Consider the following 27,914-nt stretch of genomic DNA (forward strand, 5'->3'; position numbering starts at 1 on the left):
TGCCATTCACGTCATCGCACACGGTTTCAGCAAACTGTTCGTCCGTCGTGTGTGGCCATGTCCGTCCATGCTAATTTTGAGCGGACTGTTTGCCGAAACTGTTTGACGGACAAAGTTGGGCGAACAGTCCCCGCGTGTGTACACGGCCTAAGGGATTCGTGTCGTGACTGGCGGCTCCCGAGTGCATGTGTGGTAGTGACGTCACACGACTCCGGCCAGTCACAGAGTCCACGGCCCCATTTGCAGGTAAGTGGCACATAATGAGCTAGTAGTGGGCCCATTATACGTTTACTTTGCAGGGGAAAAAAAAAGTGAAAACCCCATCAGGATTTTCTTCCTCTTTAAGAGTGGCATCGGTCTTATAACTATCTTAACGTGCTTAGACTGAGACTGTGCTGCATGCCATAGAATTGTGATGAGACTGTTGATAAGACTCTTGCAGATTCTGAAAGGACTGAAGACCTTCCTGTGGATAAAGCTGGGCCATATATTGAAGCCCTTGAGAACTCCAACCCCCCGAACCCCTCCAGTTTGCATAGTTCTTAGTAATCCCTGTTTCCTCAAATACTGTATGTCTCATTTCCTGCCAGACTCTATTCATGAGTACCATGTTGGACCATAACAAGCATAGGGAAAGGCTCCCTATTCCAGCTGAACCAAAATATTAAACTGAGAAAAATGGCTCAAAAGTAAGACCTGTATAAGTGTATAACTGGCAAAATGCTGAAGTTGGGAAGCTATGAAACATAATACTCTAATAAATACTGCTTCATATAGTCCATCCTTAAAAGATAATTTGAGATTGGTTTCACCAGATTATTGCGCTTTTAACATTATCTTATGCACCTTCTTATTATTTTTGCCAGAGAATGAGTGTTATCTTTTTTTTTTTATGAAATCTCCTCATCCAATAACTAAGACAATAATGCTAACAACAAATACCTCCAGCTCCTTTCCAGAAAGCTCTTGCTCCTTCTTCTTTAAGGATTTTCTTAAAGCAGTCAGTAACGCCAGAATACGTAGTTTGGCCAGCTCGTGCTGCCACTTGCAGTCTTGTCTTGATGACATCAGCAGGGGTTACTAAGGACGCTGCGGGTACACCTGTATAAAGACAAGTGATATACACATATATGGAATCATACTTATCTTCACAGGAAAAAAAATGCATCAGATAATTAAATTGTTCAGACTGTGGTAACTCTTCTCAGAATTCAATAGAAATGTTCTAGAGTAGAATGTGCTATTTTGAAAAACATGCCTAAAGTTCATTTAATGTTTCTTGAGTTTTTGTTGTATAGAAACACTTAATACAAGAATGGGTGACTGAACCAAGAGAGATCTGTTTAATTCAAAAGGCAAAAAATACTCAACAACCGATGACCATTTACAAAACTTTGTATATTTTACAAAAGCAGAACAATTTTGTTCTTGAAAACCCACACGTCATTCTAGTTGATAATAATCAGAAAAACTGTCCACCACCAATTCATCAGTTTTCCGAGTTCTGCTCATGTAGGAATATGTCTGAGAAGAAGTATAATGGAACCAGTATAGTGCAAGTTATATAAAAGGTTTAAAGGCTTGGGTTAAGACTTTTACATAAAAAAAAAAAATCCATAAGTATATAATCAGCTGCAGTGGACAAAGAACCTAAAATATTCAAATATACTTTTCTGAAATACACAACACTACTTTACAAAGCCAACTACAAAGCCAACTACAAAGCCAACTTGTATCTCCTTATCATGGGAAACTGAGAACATAAAAAAGGTTCTCAGCATAGACATCGTAACACCATTAAAATAAATCTACTTACAGGAATTATGTAGCTATTTTGCCCAAATCCTATACCAATTGTACCTAAACAACTTTCAAGCTAAAATTTGGCCCTTTACCTGGTAGAAAAACCTTTTCAGAAACCTTGCATCATTCCAGAAGTCTTGGGAGTACCACATCCAACGTAATGCTAAGTCCAAATTTTCATCATTCATTATTTTGTTACATGTTACAACCTTACCTTAGAATTTAGTAGCTGGATAAACAAGTAACAGAACAGCATTTACTGTAGCATTGCGTCAAACTCAGTAGCATTTTATGTTTACCTATCTGCAGTCTACTTACGACATACAAAGTCAGAAAAATCCACAATCCCCAAATCCAACATTTTGGCATTTTACACAACAGATTTAGATGTGCACCTAGTAGCCCAACACAGATCAGAGGACAGTATCAATGTTAGATAACCTTTTAGAAGGTTAGGACGGCTCTGTCCCAAACTGATTTATGTTATAGAATGAGAAAACTTTTATTTTATTTTAACTTTAAACCTACTTGAAAAAGAAAGAAAAATATTCCGACTGGACAACGTAGCGCATTAAGAATGCTTACCATTAGAAAAAAGGTTGACTCCAACTTTTGCTTTCTTGCAGAGCTAGGGGAAGTGCCAGACTCTCACAGTTGCCCACTTTGGTCCCCTCCTTGCTGCTAAGTCACTATCTCTGCAGGGACACACTAGTATTATAGTGGCTAGGGGAGCACATTGGGCAAACAACCGTCACAATGGGAACTGCCATAATATACATACTATATTGCTGTATGTATTAACTTTTTTGCAAGAATGACAGTGTCTTTTTAAAGCATTTCCAACTGGATGATGAAGTAGCCCATCATAATATTAGTTGGTTTCACTCATTATTTCTTTGATTCTGTTGATGGTTTAGATGTTTGACTAGAACAGTGCTTCTCAAAGTTTTTTGTCTTGCAGAGCACCAAAAAGATCTAAAAAGATTTTTACAATTTTTGTGGTGAAGAACTTTTTACATATATATTTAAAGAGGAAAAAATGTATTAAAAGTAAGCAGCTACAAATACTGCAGCTGCTGACTTTTAATAATCTGACACTTACCTGTCCCAGGGTCCAGGCCCCGGCATTCTAATTGTGGGCACCCGGCTGTGAAGGCGAGCGGCGTCGCATGCCATGATTGGCCGCGCAGTCATCTGGGACCTGTCACGTGTCCCAGATGACTGACAGGAGGGAGGGGACAGAGCTGAGCCCTTCCTGCGCTAGAAACAGGCATTTAGAGGTGAGTTAAAAAAAAATCCAAATATTTTTTTTATTATTTTTTTTTAGGAAATTTGGTGAATTTGTTTTTTTGTTGTTTTTTTATGTGCAACACCACTTTAATTTTAAATTTAATGTAAAGGATGTGCCTGCTTTCAAGACCAAATCAGATTCAAGCGATTATAATCTTTGTACTTTAGCTTGCTTCCTTGCTTTTCATTTAACATTTTCTCTTTCAGAGATCCAGACTTGATTAAGTATTTCTCGATTGCTAAACAATGAAAAACAATGAACAAACTTTATTTATAAGCATCTAAGTTGGAATGAAACGGTCTCCATTATTATAATATAATTAGAGCGATCGATTTCTCCAGAGATCTTGTACAAGTCTCGCGTTATGAAAGGAATCAATGAATGACAGACTTGCAGAGATTGCGTTTTTATATAGGTTACCTTTTTTACTTTTGCCAGATTGATTTACCAATACATTTTTTGATATGTTCAAGGTTTCAAAATGCTAGAAATTTAAAATATTTTTTTAAAACTCCCATGGCACACCTGCAATTCTCACACGGCACAGTTTGAGAATCACTGGACTAGAAGCTATGCCAATACAATTTTACAGTAGATCAATTTTCTGTGTCATGGAGAATCAAAAGGGAACCTAAAATCTATTTAACCCAAGGACATTGGAACAAAGTCTGGAACATTGTGGTTAGAACTTATACCAATACTGATCTTATGAAGGTGGGACAAAATACTTATTGGTGGGATATGATCTTAAAACTTCAATATTGACCTCTTCTGTATAGCCAAATTTCTTTTGGGGATGAAAAGAAGAAGCAATGCTATACTATTGTTGGTGATCAAAATTAGCCATTTTAGTTTGGTCTTCACCACACTACTTCTGCCTGCAGGGCTGCTGATACAAATCGAGGGGCCCCATACAGACTACCAGGACAGGGCTCCCCCCTCAGAGAATTGGGGCTCATTCACATGGGTGCTGTTGTCTGTACAGTGTGAATCAGGGGTTCATTTATGTGCTTGAGCCACCTGGAGCTGAACGAACACAGCTGCAGGTCCTAATTGACAGGTGTGGGGATGCAGGTGTACAGCCCCCACACCGTGTGCATTTGAAGGCCACTCACCTACACACCTGTCAAATTAGGTGGCTGTGCTCGTACAGGTGCTGCATCCCCATAGAATGACAAGTGGCTACAGCCCAAACCCCTCCTTTACACAGCCAGAGTACCTGTGTGAATAAGCCCTTAATTATATTATTCTAACAATATTTTTTTTAACAACCCTGTTGGGAAAGGGGGAGGGGGGCCTTTGGAGAAATATTATTATGACATGACTTACTAAAAAAAAAAGATCTCTCCAGCAGCGTGCTGTCACTACTGAGAGGGTTTCCATCTTCATCTGGTCTTCTCTCTGGGTTCTTGGGCTCCAGTTATTTGTTAAAACTGTGATGATGTAACTCCCACGCATGCACGTCATGGTCACAGCACAGCTCTCTCAATGGATGGTATGCCATCTATTGAGAGCACAGTTCACATGCGCCAGAGCTATCACTGGCTGCTACGTTTAGGAGATGTTCACTGTAACTTCAGGTAAGCCCTATTATAGGCTAACCTGTAGATACCAGATCAAAAAAAGGAGTTTACTACTGCCAGATCAGTTAGTGAATGGTTAAATAGAAGGAGCTGATACATGGATTTGCAGAAGGAACCGAAAGTCTAGGGGAGAAGAAGCAAAGTTGCATAGGTCAGGAAGCCTGGGGGAGAGGAGTGGGAAGCCCAGCTACATAAAGCACACTAAGCACTGGGACAAGATAACAGGCAGTTATGGAACCCTTGTGGGACTGCAGCTGATCAGCTGTGACTCTGTCAGGGAGACAGAGCAACAAGGAAGAGAGCAGGAAAAAATATATACAGGCTGGAATAAGGAGTAAAGGAAGAACTAACAAAGTTACAGACATAACAAACTCACCTAGCAGAGCCAACATTAAAGCCAGCGGAGGGGGACAAGTGATGGATGACAACGTTGTCTCTTTTCCTCCAGCAACTGAAAGCTGGCAGCAGGGGGAGAGACCAACTTTCATCTGCTGGAGGAAGAGAGACACAACTGTGGACTGTCACAAATCCCTCTCCCTGTGTGGGCCCTCCTGTGTGCTCTGGCCCCTTACAAGAGGACCAGTGGTCCCCTCCTATCAGCGGCCCTGTCTGCATGTCCCTAGGAACATTTAGGCCTAAGGCCTGGTTCACAATATTGCAGGTCTGTGGGCCAGGTTTGTGAAGGAACAGGAGCCTATTCATTTGAATGGGCTGCTGGCCTGCATTTCATGCAGTAAAAATGTATTGCTTCTCTGTGAACATTAGAAAATGTACAGTGGAACCTTGGATTATGAGCATAATCCATTCCAGGAGAATGCTTGTAATCCAAAGCACTCGCATATCAAAGCGAGTTTCCCCATAGAAGTCAATGGAAATAAAGATAATTTGTTCCGCATTGACTTCTATTGCATGCTATATGGCATGTGGCCAGAGTTGGGGGGCGCGCCGGAGAGCCTCGGGGACAGCTCGGCTGAACTCTGAAAGGCTCAAAAACACTCGGGAACTGAGTATTTCCGAATGTTTCTGAGTATTTCCAAGTGATTCCAAGTATTTATGAATGCCTCTGAACCATTCCAAGTGTCACCAGTGCCCCCAAACCTCTGGCCAAATGTGGTACTGCACACCCCATTGGCTTGAATCCTGCTCGTTTTGCGAGACAACACTCGCAAACCGAGTCAGGATTTAAAAAAAAAAAAGTTGCTTGTCTTTCAAAATGCTTGTTAACTCCGTTACTAGTAAACCAAGGTTCCACTGTATTACATTTTGTATTCCTCAGTTAAACAAGCCTGATACTGGCTGGAACTGTGACAGGTTGTTTTGATGTAGAGTACGTTTTGTGTACCGTTATATGTTTATACAATATCTCACAAAAGTGAGTACACCCCTCACATTTTTGTAAATATTTTATTATACCCTTTCATGTGACAACACTGAAGAAATTACACTTTGCTACTTCTGTTTGCGGATGCCCCACAAATGCTCAATAGGGTTTAGGTCTGGAGACATGCTTGGCCAGTCCATCACATTTACCCTCAACTTCTTTAGCAAGGCAGTGGTTATCCTGGAGGTGTGTTTGGGGTCATTATCATGTTGGAATACTTCCCTGCGGCCCAGTCTCCAAAGGGAGGGGGATCATGATCTGCTTCAGCATGTCACTGGACATGTTGGCAATTATGGTTCCCCATTGCTGGCAGCACTCATGCAGCCCCAGAACATGACACTCCCACCACCATGCTTGACTGTAGGTAAGACACACTTGTCTTTGTACTCCTCACCTGGTTGCCGCCACACATATTTGACACCATCTGAACCAAATAAGTTTAACTTGGTCTCATCAGACCACAGGACATGGTTCCAGTAATCCATGTCCTTAGTCTGCTTATCTTCAGCAAACTGTTTTTAGGCTTTCTTGTGCATCATCTTTAGAAGAGGCTTCCTTCTGGGACGACAGCCATGCAGACCAATTTGATGCAGTGTGTGGCGTATAACACTGACAGGCTGTCCCCCCACCCCTTCAACCTCTGCAGCAATGCTGGCATCACTCATACGTCTATTTTCCAAATACAATCTCTGGATATGAAGCTGAGCACGTGCACTCAATGTCTTTGGTCGACCATGGCTAGGCCTGTTCTGAGTAGAACCTGAAATTTTAAACTGTTGTATGGTCTTGGCCACCATGCTGCAGTTCAGTTTAGGGGGCTTGGCAATCTTCTTATAGCCTATGCCATCTTTATGTAGAGCAATAATTCTTTTTTTCAGATTGTCTGAGAGTTCTTTGCCATGAGGTGCCATGTTGAACTTCCAGTGACCAGTATGAGAGGGTGAGAGTGATAACACCAAATGTAACACACCTGCTCCCCATTCACACCTGAGACCTTGTAACACTAATGAGTCACATTACACCGGGGAGGGAAAATGGCTAATTGGGACCAATTTGGACATTTTCACTTAGGGGTGTACTCACTTTTGTTGCCAGCGGTTTAGACTTTAATGGCTGTGTGTTGAGTCATTTTGGGGGGGACAGCAAATTTACACTGTTATACAAGCTGTACACTCACTACTTTACATTGTAGCAAAGTGTAATTTCTTCAGTGTTGTCACATGAAAAGATATAATAAAACAAACAACAATTACAAAAATGTATGAGGACCTTCCCAAATATGGATCCTTGCTCCAATCAGACATATTAAAGATCTCAAGAAAAAGGACTTATCAGCCAACCTCTTCACCTCTCTCATTCTCCATCTTTCTTTTCTACCCAGACTTTTTTTCCTCATACCTCCCTTTTCTATCATTCAGTTGTACTTTTTTTTTCATTGCCTTAATTATAGCTACAATGCAGGTTTATGCTTTCACTTCTTTTAAATAACATAGCACTTTCAGAAGACAGCAATTTATCGACCAAAGCAAACCTATTTCGTGGTTTTCTTACACTTATATTGGCTTGTATACTTAATGTTGAATGAACAAACAGAACAAACCGCACCATACAATTGTTTGTCTCTATTAATTATTTTGCGTTTACTTTCAACAGAAACAATGAGAATCGAAACTTTGCAGTAAAAAGTTGCTGTATGACATCTGCGTTTAAAAAAAAATCTAAGAAGGACTCTTGCGCTCTGTATGCGTCTTACAATAGTCAACATTTCAATAACGTTTTCTTTATTGTAAAGATGAACAGTTTAAAATGTGTTTTCTTACAGCTCTAAAAATGTCGCCAAGTACAATAAAGTGAATTTACAATATTAATTAGTCAATATTTTAACATTTTGTTTGAATGGATGCCAACCTAATCCAGGAAACCCCGGGGCTAGTATGTTTTCAGTATGTTTTAAACTGTGGGAGGAAAGTGCCTTGTACACACGGCCGGAAATTCAGACGGAAAAGGTCCGATCGGATTATATTGTCAGAAAATCCAATCGTGTGTGGGTTCTATTGGGCTTTTTCTGTCGGAAATTCATGAAAAGCATGATCTCAAATTATCCGTCAAAAAAATCCAATCGGACTTTTTCCAATCGTTTGTAGAGAATTCCGATCAGACAAAGTGCCACGCATGCTCAGATCGAATTACGAGACCAAAGCTATTGGCTAGTAGCCTAAACGTAGTCCCGTCATAACTAATGAAAGTCACCATGTTCCGAACGATCGTATTTTCTGACAACTTTGTCCGACCGTGTGTATGCAACACCAGTTTAGGACAAAATCTGTCGGGAAAAAAATCAGACGGACTTTGTTGTCGGAATGTGCGACCACGTGTACAACGCAAAGGACATACCAACTCATGGAGATTGTGTTCTCAATGGGACATGAATTCAGGGCCCTGATATTGAAAGGCAAAAGAAGCACCAAAAGCCTAGACCATGCTGCCTCACAGTATACCCAATAGAAATTCATTTATAAAGCACTTTTCCTAATTATGTTCTACTTACGGTACAGAGTTCCCCTTGTTACTGTTAGCATAAATGTTACAACTATCACAAATCATTAGTAAGGTCTCGTTCACAGTAAGCGATTTGGAATCGCTAACAGAATCAGTCTTCACCCACAATTCCAAATCACACTAAAATTGAGACAAAATGCGCAACATATGTTTAGGTGCCATTTATCCTTCAAGTGGAACTTTACCCATAACAACTTGATAAAAAATAATCTTCTTTATAAGGAACATACATTTCATATTAATAATTATGCTACCAAAATTAGCGTATGCTGTCAATTACCTCCAGCACTGTTACTGTTTCATTTTGCTGGAGGCTGCCATTTTGTTGAAGCCCAGAGCCCATGAACAGCAGTAAATTTTTAGGCTTTGACCAGATCGGCCTCTACATATTTGGTGCAATGCTCAAAAGTGGAGAGCAACTGAGCATGTTCAGAGCAGATGAGACAGTGTATTACTTGATTTTAAACATTATAGGCACTTATTTGTAATGTTTTACATAGCTATACCTGCAAAGTGACCAGCCTGAAGTGATCTAGCAGGACTACAATTTCTGGCTAAATATCCACTTTAACCCCTTTGTGCCTAAGGGTAAAACAAATCTAAATGCCTACACACAATGTATATCACCACAGATATTTTGTGCATACAGATGGATTATACTGCGTTTTTTTCAGGATAAAAAGGGCTTTCTTTTGGTGGTAAATGGTAATGAATATTTTCAGATTTTTTTTTTCTATTATCAAAGGAAAGCTGGCTTAACCACTTCCCGCCCGCTCAATAGCAGATTGACATCTGGGAAGTGGTTCTGTTATCCTGACTGGGCATCATATGACATCCTTCAGGATAACAGACACTGCGCGCCCATGGGGGGTGTGCATCGCGGCAATTGTTGCGGTGTGTCAATCTGACACACCACTCTCGGTAAAGAGGCTCTGGCGGAGGCTCTTTACCATGTGATCAGTCGTGTCCAATCATGGCTGATCACGATGTAAATAGGAAAAGCTGCCTGACAGACGCGAGTAGAGGAGAACCGATCGGCGGCTCACCTGATAGAGGGCGTCTGCGCTGATTGTTTATCAGTGCAGCCCCCCTCGGATGCCCAGACTAGATCACCAGGGAAGCCACTAAGACCACCAGGAAGGGGTGCAACATGTGGATGGCCAGGTATGTACCCCATGGCCATCCACATGTACAAATGACAGCCCAATCTGTGCCAATCAGTGCCCACAAATGGGCACTGACTGGCACCATCATGAAAAAAATGAAATCAGCGATGCCCAGCAATGCCACCCATCAGTGTCCAGCAGTGCCCATCAGTGCCCACCTATCAGTGCCACCCATAAGTACCCATCAGTGACACCTATGAGTGCTCATCAGTGCCACCTATCTTTGCCCATCAGTGCCACCTCTTCAGTGCCCATCAGTGCCGCCTTATCAGTGTCCATCAGTGCAGCCATATCAGTGCCTGCCATTGAAGAAGAAAACATACTTATTTACTAAAAATTTTAACAGAAACAAAGAAAAACTTGTTTTTTTTCCCAAAAAATTTTTTATTTGTTGCGCAAAAACAAATGATAAAAAATTAGTTAGGGTACAGTGTTGTATGACCACGCAATTGTCATTCAAATTGCTACAGCCCTGAAAGCTGAAAATTGGCTTGGGCAGGAAGGTGTCTAAGTGCCTGGTATTGAAGTGGTTAAACAGTAAAAATAAATAAATAAATAATTATTTTAAATGTAGCTGTTAAAGTGGTTGTAAACCCATTACAAACACTTTAACCTACAGGTAAGCCTAGATTAAGGCTTAACTGTAGGTGCAAGAAATATCTCCCAAACCTAAAAGGTTTAGGAGATATTTGCAGAAATAGCGGCACCGATGTCTACAATGCCGTAGACATCGGGCACAGGCGCACTGAGCGTATCGTTTCTAACGGCGATCATGCAGTTAGTGGCAGCACCAGCGAGCATGCGCAGGAGTGACGTCATCGTGGCTCCGGACAGTCACAGCACTGGAACCGCGATACCCGGACAGTCACTCCGGGATAGATGGCGGAGGAGGTGAAGGAGGGCCGATGCGGGGGCTTCGATCTCAGGTAAGTAATTCATAATGAGCTAGTATGCTATTTTTATCCATCGGAAAATCTGACCGCGTGTATGCGGCATAAGACTGGGATTCCATTAAAGTTCATGTGTTTGTAAAGGCAGGCGACTCAATACTTTTGACAATATAGTGTAAATGGCCTACACCTATAGCGAGGCTATAACTTAACTTTAGTCCAAGCTGCACGGTTTGTTTTATCTACAGATGCACAGGCAGTTTTTTGGTAAGGCTCCATTCACACTTGTGCAACTTGTCTTGCAACTTTGGACATCAAAGTCGCATGACAAGTCATTCCCTGCGTTTTCCACTGATAACCTCTCATATACGTGTGACCTAAAGTTGCAGCAACTTCATAGTAGTTCAGACACTACTTTAGTCTGACTTTCATGCAACTTGAGGGCCATAGACTTCAATGTTAACTCTCAAAAGTTGCATGAAAACCCTACCTGCATGTTATACAATGCAACAGTTGTCCATTATCACTGGTCACTTGCATCAAAGGTGTGTCAAAGTTGCACTCAAAAGTCAGCGCAAGTTTGGAGTTGTACAAGTGTGAATGAAACCTTAAGGTGAACTATGACTACCTCTCGCCCACTGTATAGTAAAATGACAGCGGGTGGGTTCCAATCTTGTTCTGTGGCGACATCATATGACTTCGCCCCAGTGTCACCGCTCCACGGGGGGAGGGGGGTGCGCAGCATGGAGATCATGGTCGCTCCGTGTTCCTAGGACACGACGATGACTTGGCCTTTTAACCCTGTGATCGGCTGTGTCCAATCACAGCCGATCACATGTAAACACGGAAGTGCTGTATTTTGGCTCTCCTTGCTTTACATTCTGTCAGCGTGAGAGCGAAACAGCGGCATCGCCTCGCAGCAGGGTGCGTAGAGGTAATAATGGCACTGATCATCAGTGCCTTGATTAGGAATGTAGCCCCAGCAGTGCCACCAATCAGTGTCCAGCAGTGACAACAATCAATGCTGCCTACCAGTGCCTGCTCTTCAGTGCCCCCTATCAGTGCCACATATTAATGCCTCGTCATCAGTGCAGCCTCATCAGCACACATCAGTGAAGTAGAAAAATGACTGAAAGAAACTAAGAAAAACCTTTTTTTTTTTTTTACAATTTGGCATTTTTTCTTTTTTTTTATTTATTTTTTTTACTAAAAAAACAGCAGTGATTAACCACTACAATACAGGGCACTTTCACCCCCTTCCTTCCCAGCCCAATTTTCAGCTTTCATCGCTCTCGCGCTTTCAGTGACAATTGCGCGGTCATGCTACACTGTACCCAAATGAAATTGTTATCATTTTGTTCGCACAAATAGAGCTTTATTTTGGTGTTATTTATTCACGACTCCGTTTTTTTATTTTTTGCGATATAAGCGCAAAAAAAGCGGAAATTTGGAAAAAAAACAATATTTTCTTTTTTCTATTTGAAAAGCAATCCAAAAAAATCAAATTTTGTCATAAATTTAAGCCAAAATGTATTCTGCTACATGTTTTTGGTAAAAAAAATTCCGTTAACTGTATAATAATTGGTTTGTGTGATCACGGACATATGTACGCAAATGATCATGTACATATGTGTGCAGGTGATCACGTACATATGTGTGCAGATAATCATTGGGACATGTGATTTTAGTGGGACATATGTGGGGGACATGTTTTTATTATTAGGGACATATGTTTTTATTATTTGGGGACATGTATGTTTTGGGGACATGTGTGGTTTGGGGACATATGTGGGGACTGTGTTTGTACTGTGTGGTGTGTTGTGTGTTGACACTAGACTGATGATCAGTGAGTAAAAAGCTGTAAAAAGCAGCCCATACTCACTGATCATCAGCCGGCTGCAGCGTTCTGCTCTCCTCTCCTCAGCGATGACTTCCGTGTGAGGAGAGGAGAGCCGATTGCCTAGCAACCGGCTGTTTGTTTACATCACATGACGGCCGTGATTGGACACGGCCGTCATGTGATCAGGAGGGCCAATCACAGAGCCCTCCTGCCGATCTCAGATGTGCCGTGTCTGGGTGACACGAGCACATCGGGATCGCGCCGCTGCGCGGGCACGCGCGATCCCGCTACTTCTGAATGACATTCAGGAACGTCCTATCAGGAGTAGACGGCTCCCACCCGGCCGTATATATGCATTGGCCGGGTGGGAAGTGGTTAAATACCACCAAAACAAAGCTCTATTTGTGTGAGGAAAATGATAAAAAATTCATTTGGGTACAGTTTTGCATGACCGTGCAATTTTCGTTCAAAGTGTGACAGCACTGGAAGCTGAAAATTGGCCTGGGCAGAGAGCACTCTTTATGTCTGGAGGAAAAGAGATTTAACTTCATCAGATGGAAAGGCTTCTTCACAGTAAAAGCTGTGAAAATATGGACTCCCTCAAGTTCTATTCAGCTCACTAGATTTCAAAAAAGAGCTGGATGCATTCCTAAATGAACAAAATATAACTGTTTATGAACTTTTATAGGTAATAACACCTGAGATTGTTGAACCAGGGAGTATTTGATTGCCTTCTCGAGGATTAGGGAAGAATTTAGTTTTCTCCTGCTAGAGCAAATCGGACCATGCTTTACAGGAGATTTTTTTTTTGCTTTCCTCTGGATTAACTGTGGGTATATAGGAGGGTTTGTATTTATTTGTTGTTTTATTTTTTCTATTGGTTGAACTAGATGGGCTTGTGTCAACCTAACTATGTAAGTAACTATGTAACTATAAGAGTATCTTTTTCATCATTAGGTCAAAATATAAAAAAATTGTAGAGATACTTCTTAATGTAATAGAGTACACATAAAAAGCAACACCCTCAATCATAAAAATAAAAAAATAAAAATCTGAGCTGCCAATAAATCTTTTCGCTTAAAATAAGAATAAAAAAGCTCAAATAAAAGGCCACAGCTTGAATGTCATTTAAAAAAAAAAAAAAAGAAGAATAATCACAATAGTTTATGGTTCAATCAGTACTGAGAAAAGGGTTTATTTTTACAAAGTTTTAACCCTCAGCTGCTGACAAATGTACTAATCTGGCACGCTCTTCGGTGACACAATCCATGTGTCGGTAGATATAGTTCTGGGACACCAATGACACGCTTGTTACAATAGTTACACACACACACCAGGCATTAAGCAAAGTGTGCATAATGAAGACATAAATTGATTAGCACGCTTGTATCATTCACATTCATAGGAGCTGTGAATAGCTTATCTACGGTCAATCCGTAAGGAGAGATTTATGATGACGGATCCTGTTAAGTAACTCATGCATATCCGTATCCTACAGTTGTTGAAGGATTTTAGATGCCACCATGCCTTGCATCCAGATGCTAGCAGGGCATGCTGGAAATTTTAGTTCCTTAAACTGTAAGTCCAGAATAAAAGTTTATTTCTGTTTTTCTTTTTTTTTCTTGTATAGAATGAGGAAGGAATAGAATTGTTGTTTTTAATAGAGAATGCATTAAAGTAAATAAAAAAAACAAAAAAAAAAAACCTTTTACCTTTAGAGCAACTTTAACCATCTATAGACCAGGCCTTTTCTGGCCTAAATTAGTTGAAAGTTTAAACTAGTATTTTTCGCTAGAAAATTACTTAGAACACCCAAACATTATATACACCGTATTTATCGGCGTATAACATGCACTTTTCCCCCCCTTAAAGTCAAAGGAAAATTGTGGGTGTGTGTTATACGCCAATCCCCCGCCGATTGTGAGCTTCTCTGTATCTTTCCGCCATTCTCGGCGGCTTTCGGCTGCTCTCAGCCGAAAATAGCCAAAAGCCGTTGAGAACGGCTGAGAGCCGCTGAGATACACAGCACATACGCTCTGTATATCGGCGGCGCCATTTTTAAACAGCAAGCCTGCAACGACACTGACAAGGCTGCAAATGACTTGACAGGGCTGCAATGCAAGGCTACAAATGACACTGACAAGGCTGAATTGATGAGCATTTAAATGTAAGTTTTTTTCCTTAAACTTCCTTCCTAAACTTGGAGTGTGTGTTATACGTCGATAAATACAGTACATATATATATATATATATATATATATATATTAGCAGAGACCCTAGAGAAAAAAAATGGGATTGTTGCAATATTTTAAGTCACACAATATTCGCACAGAGATCTTTCAAACGCATTTTTTTTAAATTTTAATAACACTTTAATGGATTTAAAAAGAAAAAATTTCTGTAAATTGTGAAAGATGATGCGCTGAATAAATAGATACCTAACATGCCATGCTTTAAAATTGTGTATGCTCGTGGAATGGCGACAAACTAGGGTACTTAAAAATCTCTATAGGCTATAACATTTTTTTTTACAGGTTACACGTTTCGAGTTACAGGGGAGATCTTGTGCTGGAAATTTCACTCTCACTTTAACGATCATGGCAATACCTCGCATGTGTGGTTTGAACACCATTTAAATTTGTGGCGACGACTTGCGTATGCGTTCGCTTCTGTGCGCAAGCATTTACATGTTTTCTTTTCTTATATATTTTACTTTTTATTTTTACACTGTCCCTTTATTTTATTTTTATTTTTTTTAGATCACTTTTATTCCTATTACAAGGAATGTAAATATCCCTTGTAATAGAAATAAGGATGACAGGTCCTCTTTATTAAGAGATCTTGGGTCAAAAAGACCCCACATCTCTCATTTACCTTTAAAAGCAAAAAAAAAAAAAAATATATATATATATATATATATATATATATATATATATATATATATATTAATTTGGACCCGAGAAATGGAAGTGACGTCGGACATCGCTCTGGTCCCCCGAGGACATAGAGAGGGGTGGTGGCCATCTTGGCCTCACTCGACTTCCTGCCCAGAAAACGGCTGCATCGGATCACTCCCGGGCTTTACCGATGAGTCAGGTAAGCCCAGGGATGACCGCAAAGTGGCAAGAGGGGGGCACTTCTCCCACTGTGTCTAAAAGTGATACTGCGGCGGATCACTTTTACCTGAAAGAGAACCAGTCATAGTAAAAAATGATACTGGGGCTATGGCATCTAGCTGCTGCCATAACACCGGTATTAAACGTCAAAGTAATGACGTATTTTTACTGTGGGCTTGTTGTCAAGTGGTTTAAGATAAGGCTTCTAGGTCCAACCTAGAAGCCCCAAGAAAAAGCTTTCATAGCTTATTAAAAACGTAGTTTACATTGAAATGAAATAGGCAGATTGTAGCACAGTTACAGATCTTCCAGGATAGCAGACTGCATGTGTAATTGCATGGAGTTACACTTTAACTAGAGCTGAAGAATCCTTAGTTTTGTACTGCTGGAGGGCATATGAATAAATGACTTTGCAGAGGAGAATTACAATGCCACCTCTATGACCAGTCAACAGGAAGCAGAGTTGCAGCATCCTGCCAAGAGCGTGGCCCCGAGCATGAGGTGGCTTTTGCCCTGCTGTGCCCAGGAGTCAGGATGTTTCAGGACACGAGCACAATGTGGTTTATATGAGAGGACAGACTGTCGTCTGCACCACCTATTTCCCTTCAGCCTCCTCATATATGTCACTTAGATTCCTGGAAAACATTGCCTGACATATGGCAGGAGGATGACACATAAAATAATTTCATTTTCCATAAGCCATGAAGGAGATTCTTTTATATCAGAGACGAAAGGGGACGCCAATACATTTAGAACAGAACACACATACAGTGCCTTGAAAAAGTATTCACACCCCTTTAAAAAAAAATCCATATCTTGTCATTTGTTATTTTGTCTTTTTTTTTTTCAAAATGTTGAAAACGATTTATCATTTTCCTTCCACTTCACGATTATGTGCCACTTTGGGTTGGTCTATCACATAAAATCCAAATAAAATACATTTGCATTTTTGGTTGTAACATGACAAAATGTGGAAAATTTCAAGGGGTATGAATACGTTTTCAAGGCACTGTATAGGCAAGCCTTAAGTATAGGGACTATTCTACATTCTTATGCAATGTATGCATTAAATAAAATTATAAAAATGTTCAGTTTGCTTCTTCTGCAAGGACTTTGTCCCACTCATAACTTAACCACTTCAACCCAGCAAGATTTCGCTGCTCAATGACCGGGCCATTTTTTGCGATTCGGCACTGCGCCGCTTTAAATGACAAATGAGCGGTCGTGTGACGCTGCACCCAAACAAATTTATGTCCTTTTTTTCCCCACAAATAGAGCGTTCTTTTGGTGGTATTTGATCACCTCTGCGGTTTTTATTTTTTGCTCTATAAACAAAAAAAAGAGCTACAATTTTGAAAAAAAAAACCCACAATATTTTGTACTTTTTGTTATAATAAATATCCCCCTTTTTTTTTCCTCAGTTTAGGTCGAAATTTATTCTTCTACATATTTTTGGTAAAAAGAAAATTGCAATAAGCGTATATTGATTGGTTTGCGCAAAAGTTATAGCAACTACAAAATAGGGGATAGATTTATAGCATTTTTATTTGTATTTTTTTAGTAATGGTGATCTGCAATTTTTATTGACACTGCGACATTATGGCGGACACATTGGACACTTTTGACACATTTTTGGGACCATTGGCATTTATACCGCGATCAGTGCTATTAAAATGCACTGATTACTGTAAAAATGTCACTGGCAGGGAAGGGGTTAACACTGGGGGGTGATCAAGGGGTTAACTGTGTTCCCTATTATGTGTTTCTAACTGAAGGGGGAGGGGACTGACTAGAGAAAGTGACGGATCGTGGTTCCTAGCGAATAGAAACACACAATCTGTCACTCCTCTCAGAACAGAACAGGGAAGTTTGTGTTTACACACACGCGTCCCTGTTCTGTGTCTCCTGCTCACGATCACTCGTGGCCATCGGTCATCGCGTCCGTCGGCCACGAGCATCGGCACCCCCGCTGTGCAGTGGGCACGCGCGCCTGCTATCCTGATCTCACAAGCCGACGTATAGCTATGACGGTTCGCAGGAAGCAGATAATCTGAAATCTGCACAAGGTAAATAAAATATATTAAAGCAGAACTACACAGCACCTGAGCACCACAAACCATAAATACTCTTTAATTCATTTTTAATATTCAATACATGCCTTCATGCTTTATTTTGCTGAGGATTCACTTTGAAAAATACATCTCCTAGAATTTCTGGTTGCAGCCATTTTGAGTAAGGGCCATTTACTTTCTGGAATCCATTTGCCCTTAGCTCAGGCATGCTGGAAGGAGGGTGTGCTTAGCTAAGAAAACCCCTCATCCCCTTTTGAAGACTCCTGGGATGTACGACATAATTTGCCTAGGCCTGGAAGCCAGGAAGTAACTGAAGAAATGTAAAAACAAAATATGATATAGTTTCCTGTTTGGTAATGTTAGCAGCATACGGATTACCGTCATTCTTTGGATCAAACCAAACTAATCGTCATGAGAGTAGGAAATAGTAATGTGAATTATCTTATGCTTGACACCCCTTATCATTAAAATACAATAAATGAGAGCACCAAACAAACATCCAAGATTCAAAGTAAAAGTCTTGGGGTCAAATGCACTTCCCCAAAACGCATTGGATTTTTTTCTACTGTGAATCAATGTTATCATTAAAACCCCTGGACTATTAAGCCTCGTACACACTATCAGATCTTATGACTGGAATTGTGTGATGACAGGCTGTTGGCGGAAAATCCGTTTGTACGCTCCATCAGACAATTGTTGGCCAACTTTCCATGGACAAATGTTGGATGGCAGGTTTATAAATTTTCGGTGGACAATGGTCTGTTGTCGGATTTTCTGAGCGTGCGTACACAAGTCCGTCGGACAAAAGTCCAAAGTACAAACAAGCATGCTCAGAAGCAAGGACGAGTCGGAAGTGGTTGGTCTTGTAAAACTAGCGTTCGTAATGGAGATTTCACTTTCGTGACGAGGCAAATTAAGAAATCTCGAAATGCAGCGCACATTCTCTTCTTCTTTAATGGGATAATAATGGAGCTTCTTTGCTGGTGATACTGACTGAGTTCTGCCAAATGTATTTAAAAAGGATTTTTTTTTCTTGTAATATCAAGAATAATATTATTATGTTTTTTATTCTTTTTGGTCAAGTTACCACAACATTATTATCCCGTAGTTTTTTTTTTATCAAAGATACAACTATGTTGGTGTCCCTTTGAAGTAAAACACATAGTTTTATTCTCCACAATTTTTTTTATTATGCATTAAAAAAAAGTGAAAAAAAAAGAAAAATAGACATGCTATCTGCCAATAGAACTTAACCAAAAAGTGCATTCTATGCTTCCACAAATATAGAAAATATATCAAATAATTTTTCAACCAAAAAATAAAATAAAAGCCTCATGCATGTGTCCTGCTTCTTAATATATGGGGTCAACAATGCCAAGAGTTGGTGAAAGCAGGGGTCCGTCATCCATAGATTATTCTCTTGGAGCTCTCGCAGCAAACGCATATGACATAATTGGTCACAATTAATAAAGCAACCAATTTTTGGTCCAAGAAATCCTCCTCCTCCTGTTCCTGGACTGGACTGGACTTGGGTCAAAGCAATAACTCTAAGCCCAATAATAAATAACACGTTATCTCCTCCGATTTCACAACATGGCTGGTTGACGAACGGCCATTCAGAAACAAACTGAAAAGCGCGAATCAACACTCACCAAACTTCTACTAACAGGAAATTAGGAGAAGGAGGCCAAACGGTGGAGCATGACATTTGAACTTCCTCTTTATCGGCAGTACGTCGCTACATTCGTGTTTGTTGGCTGACAATTTGTGCCGTTTGTATGCAAGACAAGTTTCACTTTTTAAATTAAAATACTGAAATAAATGAACTTTTTGATGATATTCTAATTTTTTGAGATGCACCTGTATTTCATTTTTGCTTTTGGGTTTAATACTGCTTTAAATTACACCCATTCGCATTATCCATTACAGGATCCATATCTGCTTGTTCTCTACCTAGAATGACAGTGAAAGTAAAACTGAGGTAGATAACAGGAGCTGAAAATGGAGGTAGCAACGCGCTGAGGGCCAGAAAAGATGAAGAGGAATTGGTGAATTTGGAATGCCTCAATATGTACCACATAACTAAACCATATTTATAAAAACAAAATTATGCCAGCTGATTGACCTGGGGAGAAATAACCATAATGATATGAGGTAATAAAGAAATGTTAACTGAGGGAAGTAGTAGGAGTGTTTAAGATAATCAGAACATTTTTCTCCATCAAAATATTTCCCTCCGACCTCGCCATCCCAGTGCCAGCACTTGACAGAAACCTTCCACAGATGGACACCTATAATGCTGTGCTAAGTCATTGAACGACATTAAGCTGTTTACACCAGTTATGCTAATGCAATTAGTAGCTCATTAAAACAACGATATCACCCACCGCGAGCATATGTTTACTGCTCCTCACCGGTGACTGATACTGCTTTTGTATAAACGGGTTGATGAGGACAATTTTCATGTTCTATAAAAATAACAACAACAGAGTTGTCTGGCATGGGGATGGGGCAAATACATCCAATAATAAGGCCTTACCTGCAATGGCTCCAGCTGTGAGCAGTTGTAAGGCTCCTATGTGGCCATGTTCATCAGCAAAGGCAGATTTGAAATGCGCATAGACAGGGAAGTAGATGGCTGAGAAGGGGATGTCTCGTAGAAAACAAGCTTTGGCACCCTATGACAATGATCACAATGTTAAATGATATATACACTCAATCACTAAAATCTCATATAAGTTTTAACATGTTCATGAAATTTCAAAGGTCATATTGAAAAATGAAGCTTTCAATAAAGTAATACCCAGTGATCCTGCGAGGAGGGTCCTTGCTCACTTACAGTTAAAGGGTGACAAAGCTCTATCCATGTCTCCTAATTGTGCTCCTGTGTTGTCACTCTGTGATGGAGACTACAATTGGGCATCTGAGGCACACTATACAGCAAACCTGGGCTATTTACAGCCCGCCTGCCTTAACTGGTCCTTTGGATGTCCCTGAGGTCAATCAGAAATTAGAAATCAAACTTACCACTTCAGCTATGCAAGATTTACCCCCCTTCTTTCTTGTCCTTTCTTTCCCACAAATATTTTTTTTTGGTGGTATTTGATCACAATTCAAGATCAATATTTTTTACTTTCTATTATGAAACATATCCAATAAAGAAATAAAAAAAAAACGAATTTCTTCATCAATTTAAACCAATATGTATTCTGCTACATGTTTTTGGTAAGAAAAACCAAATAAGCGTATATTGATTGGTTTGCACAAAAGTTATACAGTAGCGTGTACAAACTACAGGATATAGATATGGAATTTGTGTTTATTGTTTTCACAAGTAATAATGGCTATCAGTTACTTATTAGAGGGATTACGATATTGCAGCGGACATATTGGACACTTAGGCCGCGTACACACGGGCGGACTGTTCGTCCAACTTTGTCCGCTGAACAGTGTTTGGGCGGACAGTCCGCTCGTGTGTGGGCTTTCAGCGGACAGTTTCAGCGGACAGTTGGACGGACAAGGTTTTTCGGAAATTCCGTAAAACTGTCCGCTGAAACCTTGTTTCAGCGAACAGTCCGCTCGTGTGTAGGCTTGTTCGTCAAACAAAGTTGCGCGCATGCTCAGAAAGGATTTTCACGCCGAAAGCTATAATGCAGTGTATAGGACGTCGTATTTTTCGTCCCGTCGTACGTGCCCTTCACGTCATCGCGCACGGTTTCAGCAAACTGTTCGTCCGTCGTGTGTGGCCATGTCCGTCCATGCTAAGTTTGAGCGGACTGTTTGCCGAAACTGTTGGACGGACAAAGTTGGGCGAACAGTCCGCGCGTGTGTACGCGGCCTTACACTTTTTACGGTTTTGTGGGAACCAATGACACGGATACAGTGATCAGTGTTAAAAATATGCACTGTTACGGTACTAATGACACAATGTTTTAATTTAGCGTGGGAGGTGCTTTTACTAGGGGAAGGCCTGGATCTATGTCCCTGCTTTGCAGGAACACAGGATCTATGCTAGTGGTTCTCAACTTTCCTAGTGCCGTGACCCCTTGATAAAATTTTCCAAGTTGTGGGGACCCCTAACAGTAAAATAATTTTCTTTGCTCCTTCATTGCTGTCATTTTGCAAATATAAATATCTGATTTGCAGGAGCCATCATTGCGCAATATTCTAAAAAACATAATTTATTTAGCGTAAAACATAAAGAGATGTACACTCACATGATAGATTATTAGACCGGCACTAAGTCTATCCAGCAATCAGACTTATAGTTTGTATACACCGCTCCTTGCTTAGAAGCCAGCATGTGTTCCAAGCCTCATTTTTGGTGCGGGTCAGGGGCCGGATGTGACGTCAGCGTTGCTCCACTAGCCTCAATGCATCCTGATGATGCATATTTCATGCGAAACACGTTGAGGCTAGTGGAGTGATGCTGACAACAACCTATCATGTGAGTGTACATCTGTTCATGTTTTAAGCTAAATATATGATCTTTTTTGGAATATTGCGCAATGATGGATCTTTATCTTGCATAAATATATGGGTGGAGAATACATACCGCTGGACCTGCTGAGGCATCTTTGGAGTAACCAGTACAAATGACTGAAAGATCCATTTTCTGATCAGGCCCTTATTATACCGTATTCTGGTGAGTGCACAATTCGGAAGGTGGTGGCGCATCACGGGTGTTTGGGTACTATACAATCTATTGATTGATTGGGCTGGTGGCACACAGTACTAATATGTTTTTATTAATTTGTCTCTGACTTACCAGTTACTCAGGTGTTTTTTTTATCAGAATCAGCAACCCGTCTAATGTGGAAAGGGAAGTGACATTCAGTCTCCGCCATCTTGGTACACTCGTCCGCAGTAAGGCTACAGTTAGAAGTCAGCAAGCGGACATCTTTTTATACCCACCGAAGTATTGCATTTTACACTTGTTTTTACCAGTAAACTGAGCTTATATACTATATAAGCCTTATATAGTATATAAGTTCAGTTTACTGGTAAAAATAAGTGTAAAATGTAAGACTTCGGTGGGTGTATAAGATATCCACTTGCCGACATCTGTCTAACTGCGGAAGAACGTCACTTCTGTGTGGTCTCTCCTCTCCCGAAAGTGATGTCTCACTGGCCGAGACGGACCGACATTACTATGTGTGCGGATTCGGGTCTTTCCGGATTGGAACAGCGTTCTTGACCCCTGGCAAATCAGCAATCGACCCCCCAGAGGGTCACGCCCCACGGGTTGAAAATAGCTGATCTATGCCATCCTTACTGACAGATCGTCAATCTGCCTCGTTTACATAGCCAGACTACCATTCTGCCTGTGTACCGATCAGCGGGTGCCGGCAGACATTGTGTCCGCTGTATAGAATCATAGCAGGAGCGAGCCGGCGGGAATGCACACACAGGTATGCGGTCTGGTATGGTTCAGGTGGGGATGCGCTCACTTGTCCCCTCCCTTTCCTGACCTGCCGTTCTGCAAGCTGGGATAAGAGTCTGGTATGGATTTTGAGGGGGACCCCACGCCATTTAAAAAAAAATAATTGGCGTAGGGGTGTCCCCTCCCAATCTATAATGGACCAAAGGCCCTGTATGGACTGGGGGGACCCCACGCCATTTTTTGTGAATTTTTTTAGCCAGCAATTTTTTTTTTTTACATTCAGCTGTCAGCTGAATGTAAATGACTATGTAATGACTCATCCGTTACTAAGGATGTGGCGGCTGGCTTCCCGACCCGCTCCATAGCAACCAGTTATATACAGTGAATGTAAAAAAAGATTAAAAAAAACCCAAAAAAATGTACAAACGCAAATTACGGTAAAAACACGGTTAGCACAGCGAAAAGCAATGCAGAAACGCTTAAAAGCAAGATGCATAGATGTGAATCAAGCCTAAAAGAGCGATCTATGCGCAGATTGGTTGTATTACTTCCTCACTACTTGCTTTAACCCCCTGAAGCCTACACTAGCATACCACAATCACATGCGCTGCACACTGTTGCAGGGGCTTGCAATGTGGCCCTATTAACTTGAATTGGTTGCATTTCGCAGGCAGTAGCGTCTGGTAAAAGTGACAGGGGGTATAATTTCTGCAGTGGGCACAAAGCAAAGCATCACAGCCGTGGCATGTGTACACTTCTGGCCGCTGCCTCTGCAGCTAAAGGAAGTAGTGGTTGAAAGGGGCAGTAAAAGCGAGGCTCAACCATGGGCTTTTACTGCGCCCACCCCACTATTAACACAATTGTAAAATGAAGAGGTAACAAAAAAGGTAAAAAGGTAAAAAGTAGCCAGATTACCTACAACATAAGGCAATTGAAGTTCAGTCAACTATACATAACAACTGAATTTTTAATTCTTCCATCAGCGGATCCTTAACAGTTGTTACCTTTTATACCACTTGCCCCTCCCTATTAGATTGTAAACTCTTTTGAGCAGAGCCCTCCATTCTGATGTTAGTACAATTTCCACTGCTGTTCTATTGTGTTCCGACCACCCCCCCCCCCCCCCGCCAGAACAATCCTGAAATGGTTGGCAGACTTTTTTCGCTTATGCAGTTCAGACGGGTCGAATGTTGGCTGGTTTCTATTGAACCAGCCAATGCCGCTTGACATTCAGCCTATGTGTACAGGGCATAACCCACTTGTATTGCAACCATTCTGCTACTCCTTACATTGTAAAGTGCTGGGCAAAATGCTGGCGCTATATAAATCCTATATAATTATATTTCACATGCGGCAAAAGGTGGGATCAGTCTCCACAATCTGGCTCGTTCATCTCAACTAAAACTGTCAATTGTACCAGCTACAGGAATGGCACACATTGAGATGCAATATAATAATATTTTTTTATTAAAACAGCCATTTATGAACAGCTTCTAATCTGACATGTTTTGTGCTAAGAACAGCGCTTTCTCATTCCTAGCGCTGTGCCTAGTGCAAAACAAGTCAGAACAGAACCTGTTTCTGTTTACTATTTTATTCAAGGAAGAATATTATTTTGCTTCTCAATGTGTGGCAGGAAAAAAAAAGATTTGATTCCATGAATCAGCAGGAGCCTTCTTTCCCGTGCCAGTCATGGTGACCCAATGGCGGGATGGCAGGCACTGACACAGTACGACTCCCACTGAAACCAATGTTCTTGAAGCAGGCCTTGGAAAGCCCAAAAAAAATAACTGTAGCAATCTGAATAATGCCATTAGCTGCAATTTACCTAAACTCCCAGCTTCAGAGACAAAAGAAAAAGTGTTTAACAGGTTATATTTGGAGGTCTTAACTGTTCTCCTGTAGAAACTATATAAAAGTTTTTGTTTACACTACATTTCCTCTATAATTCTTTCAACCCATGTTCCAATACATAACGCATGTAGTGTGTATGTTTGACAGCATGCAGACACATATGACATATATGGGATGGTCATGCAGGCAGCAGCTGAAATAATAAGGCAGAATCGGCTGTCTACCCCGGGACACATGAAAGCTATCAGGATTAATAGAGGCCAATTTGGTCCATGCAGGTGTCAGGGGGACATACATCATCATCATGTATCTCAAGTTTTTTTTTTTTTTACTTCCTTTGAAAACAAATTTAGATTTTTTCAACCTGTAATGCATTATACATATTAGAAGAATTTGATAATCACATATCTATATGTATGTATTTAAATGGCTACTAAACCATTTATGAATTGGTTAACAATAAAAAATTATAAAGTTTATGAATAAGTATAAGTGTCTATTCTAGACACTATCAGGACAAAATATATTTTAAAATGTATTTTCTGCTGCTAAGGTGGTAACATTCTGGGGGTTATTGACGAAAGGCAGATACACTTTGCACTACAAGTGCACTTGGAAGTTCAGTCACTGTAGATCTGAGGGGAAGATCTGAAATGAGTGGAAGCTCTGCTGATTTTATCATCCAATCATGTGCAAGCTAAAATGCTGTTTTTTAATTTCCTTGCATGTCCCTCTTAGATCTACAGAGACTGCACTTCCAAGTGCACATGTAGTGCAAAGTGTATTTGCCTTTCGTAAATAACCTCCAATGTCTATACCTTCCCTGGCACAATGGGAAGCAAAGTTGGATTCTATCAGGGACCTGAAACATATGTTATCCCGGGAAAGTGATAGCTCCTAGCAAAACTGTGTCTCTTGGTCGGTGTTTCGACTCTTTCCTGCATTCAGGAATGCTTCACACCAATCACGGTGTGGGAACAGAAGTGGAAGTGTGTGTGTTTTCCAACATGCACAGCAATGCGGCGCAGTCTGCAGACTTGCATGAGTTCCATTATTTGTCAATGGCACCTCCATGCATCTAGCAAATGCAAGTGCTTTCGCTGTCATAAAATCACATGGTGCAAGCATGATTTTAAAATTGTGCCTTCTGTACATTTTGTCCATTCCTGCATGTTCCCCAGCCCATTGAAATTGAAAGATATGTGGTAGTGGAGCTGGCAGGTTTGGATTTCTGAATAAAGGCTCCTGATCAAACCTAAGTGATGATGGAGATTTGCTGTTTTCCTACCAATCTTTCCTCCTTCACCATCCTCCTTTTTACTATTACTTTACTCTTCATATATCCATCTTTATTTCTATTCTTCACCTTCTATTCCACCCAACTTGTCCTCTTTATTAGTATGGATTATTCTGATTGTACATCTCAAGTAGCACTTATTCTCAGTTCTTATCTATGCTTCCACTGTTTACTGTGTTCATAGTGATTTTTATGCCCTAACCAGACTGTTATCCACTTCTTATGTTGATTAATTAAGTTTGATGTGATTTGTAGCATACCTGCTCGCTGAACCCTTTTTTGTTAAGCACATTGTGACGTTCTCATGTTTTCTCTTAGGGTAAGTATGTAACACTATTCTTCCCACGCTCAGTAACTTGTGAATATTTGCTTTGCTGTGATTTGTACTAACTGCTCTTGGGAAACTTAAAGTGGAGCTCAACCCTAAAGTGGAACTTCTGCTCATCCGAACCCTCCCCCCCTCCGGTGCCCCAATTGGCACCTTTCAGGAGGGAGGGGGGTGCAGATACCTGTATAATACAGGCATTTGCACCCACTTCCAGGCCTAGATAGCCACAGAATCTGTGGATATTTACGCCACTACCTGTCCCTTCCCCGCTGTCTGCTGGGAAACGCATGGGTCCCAGAGACCGCAGGGATCATCCATATTGCGCAGCGCGACTCGTGCATGCGCAGTAGGGAACCGGGAAGTGAAGCCGCAAGGCTTCACTTCCTGATTCCCATAGCGAGAGCCGAGGCACAGATCGGCTTTGGGTGCCGACATCGCGGGCACGCTGGACAAGTGTGCATATAAAAGTCAGCAGCTGCAGTATTTCTAGCTGCTGACTTAAAAAAAAAAAAAAACTGTGGAACTCCAGCTTTAACTAAGGATTGAACTAAAATATACTTAAATAAAAGACTGTAATGAGAGAAGATACACGTCTGACTTTCTGTCTAGAATTTCCCATTGAAGAAAAATGTTAGTTGTCACTTTGGTGCCTAACATGGTAACGGACATGGCAAAGTTACATAATTCTTCAAAGATGGCACCATGGTTATCAGGGCCTCTTTGTTCTATTAGCATAATAAAATTCACTGTCCGATGCAGAAGGTGCTGTGCAATGCCTGGCAACTCAGTGATCATATTTCCATAGAAAGAAGAGTGCTAGAGACCCCTTATTTAATGCCCTAGAGGCTGTAATTGATTCCAGTTTCTGTAAATTGACAGGAAGATTGTGAAAACACAGGGAAGACTTAACTAGTTGGGTGACTGGTGCTCACTAGTAGTCCCATAAGCAGGATAGAGGTGGGAAAACACACATGAAGCTGCATATTTAATTATTAGTGATACATTCTCGTTATACACTCGTTGGCCACTTTATTAGGTACACCTAAATTGCTTGGTAACACAAATTGCTAATTAGCTAATCACGTGGCAGCAACTCAATCCATTTAGGCATCTAGACACGATGAAGATGACATGCTGAAGTTCAACCCAAGCATTAGAATGAAGAAGAAAGGGGATTTAAGTGACTTTGAACGTGGCATAGTCGTTGGTGTCAGACAGGTTGGTCTGAGCATTTCAAGAACTGCTAATCTACTGGGATTTTCACACACACACAACCATCAATCGGTGAGCAGCAGTTGTGTGGACGAAAATGCCTTGTTGAGGTCAGAGGAGAATAGACAGACTGGTTTGA

At 40.8% G+C, this 27,914-nt stretch overlaps 1 protein-coding gene across 1 annotated transcript in view; it reads right to left on the reverse strand.

Annotated features, from left to right (window-relative positions):
* Nucleotides 1-27,914, reverse strand: part of SLC25A12 (solute carrier family 25 member 12) — a 216,866-nt gene that overhangs the window by 9,147 nt on the left and 179,805 nt on the right. Inside the window, exons 15-16 of the mRNA XM_077447999.1 lie at nt 20,241-20,379; nt 943-1,101 (exon numbers count right to left, since the gene is read on the reverse strand). Coding sequence (XP_077304125.1) covers nt 943-1,101; nt 20,241-20,379 — 298 coding nt within the window. The remainder of the gene's footprint in view (nt 1-942; nt 1,102-20,240; nt 20,380-27,914) is intronic.

The sequence above is a fragment of the Lithobates pipiens genome, unplaced genomic scaffold, assembly GCF_037356315.1.
Source record: "Lithobates pipiens isolate NorthernLeopardFrog02 unplaced genomic scaffold, aLitPip1_a1.2 Scaffold_22, whole genome shotgun sequence".
Taxonomy (NCBI): domain Eukaryota; kingdom Metazoa; phylum Chordata; class Amphibia; order Anura; family Ranidae; genus Lithobates; species Lithobates pipiens.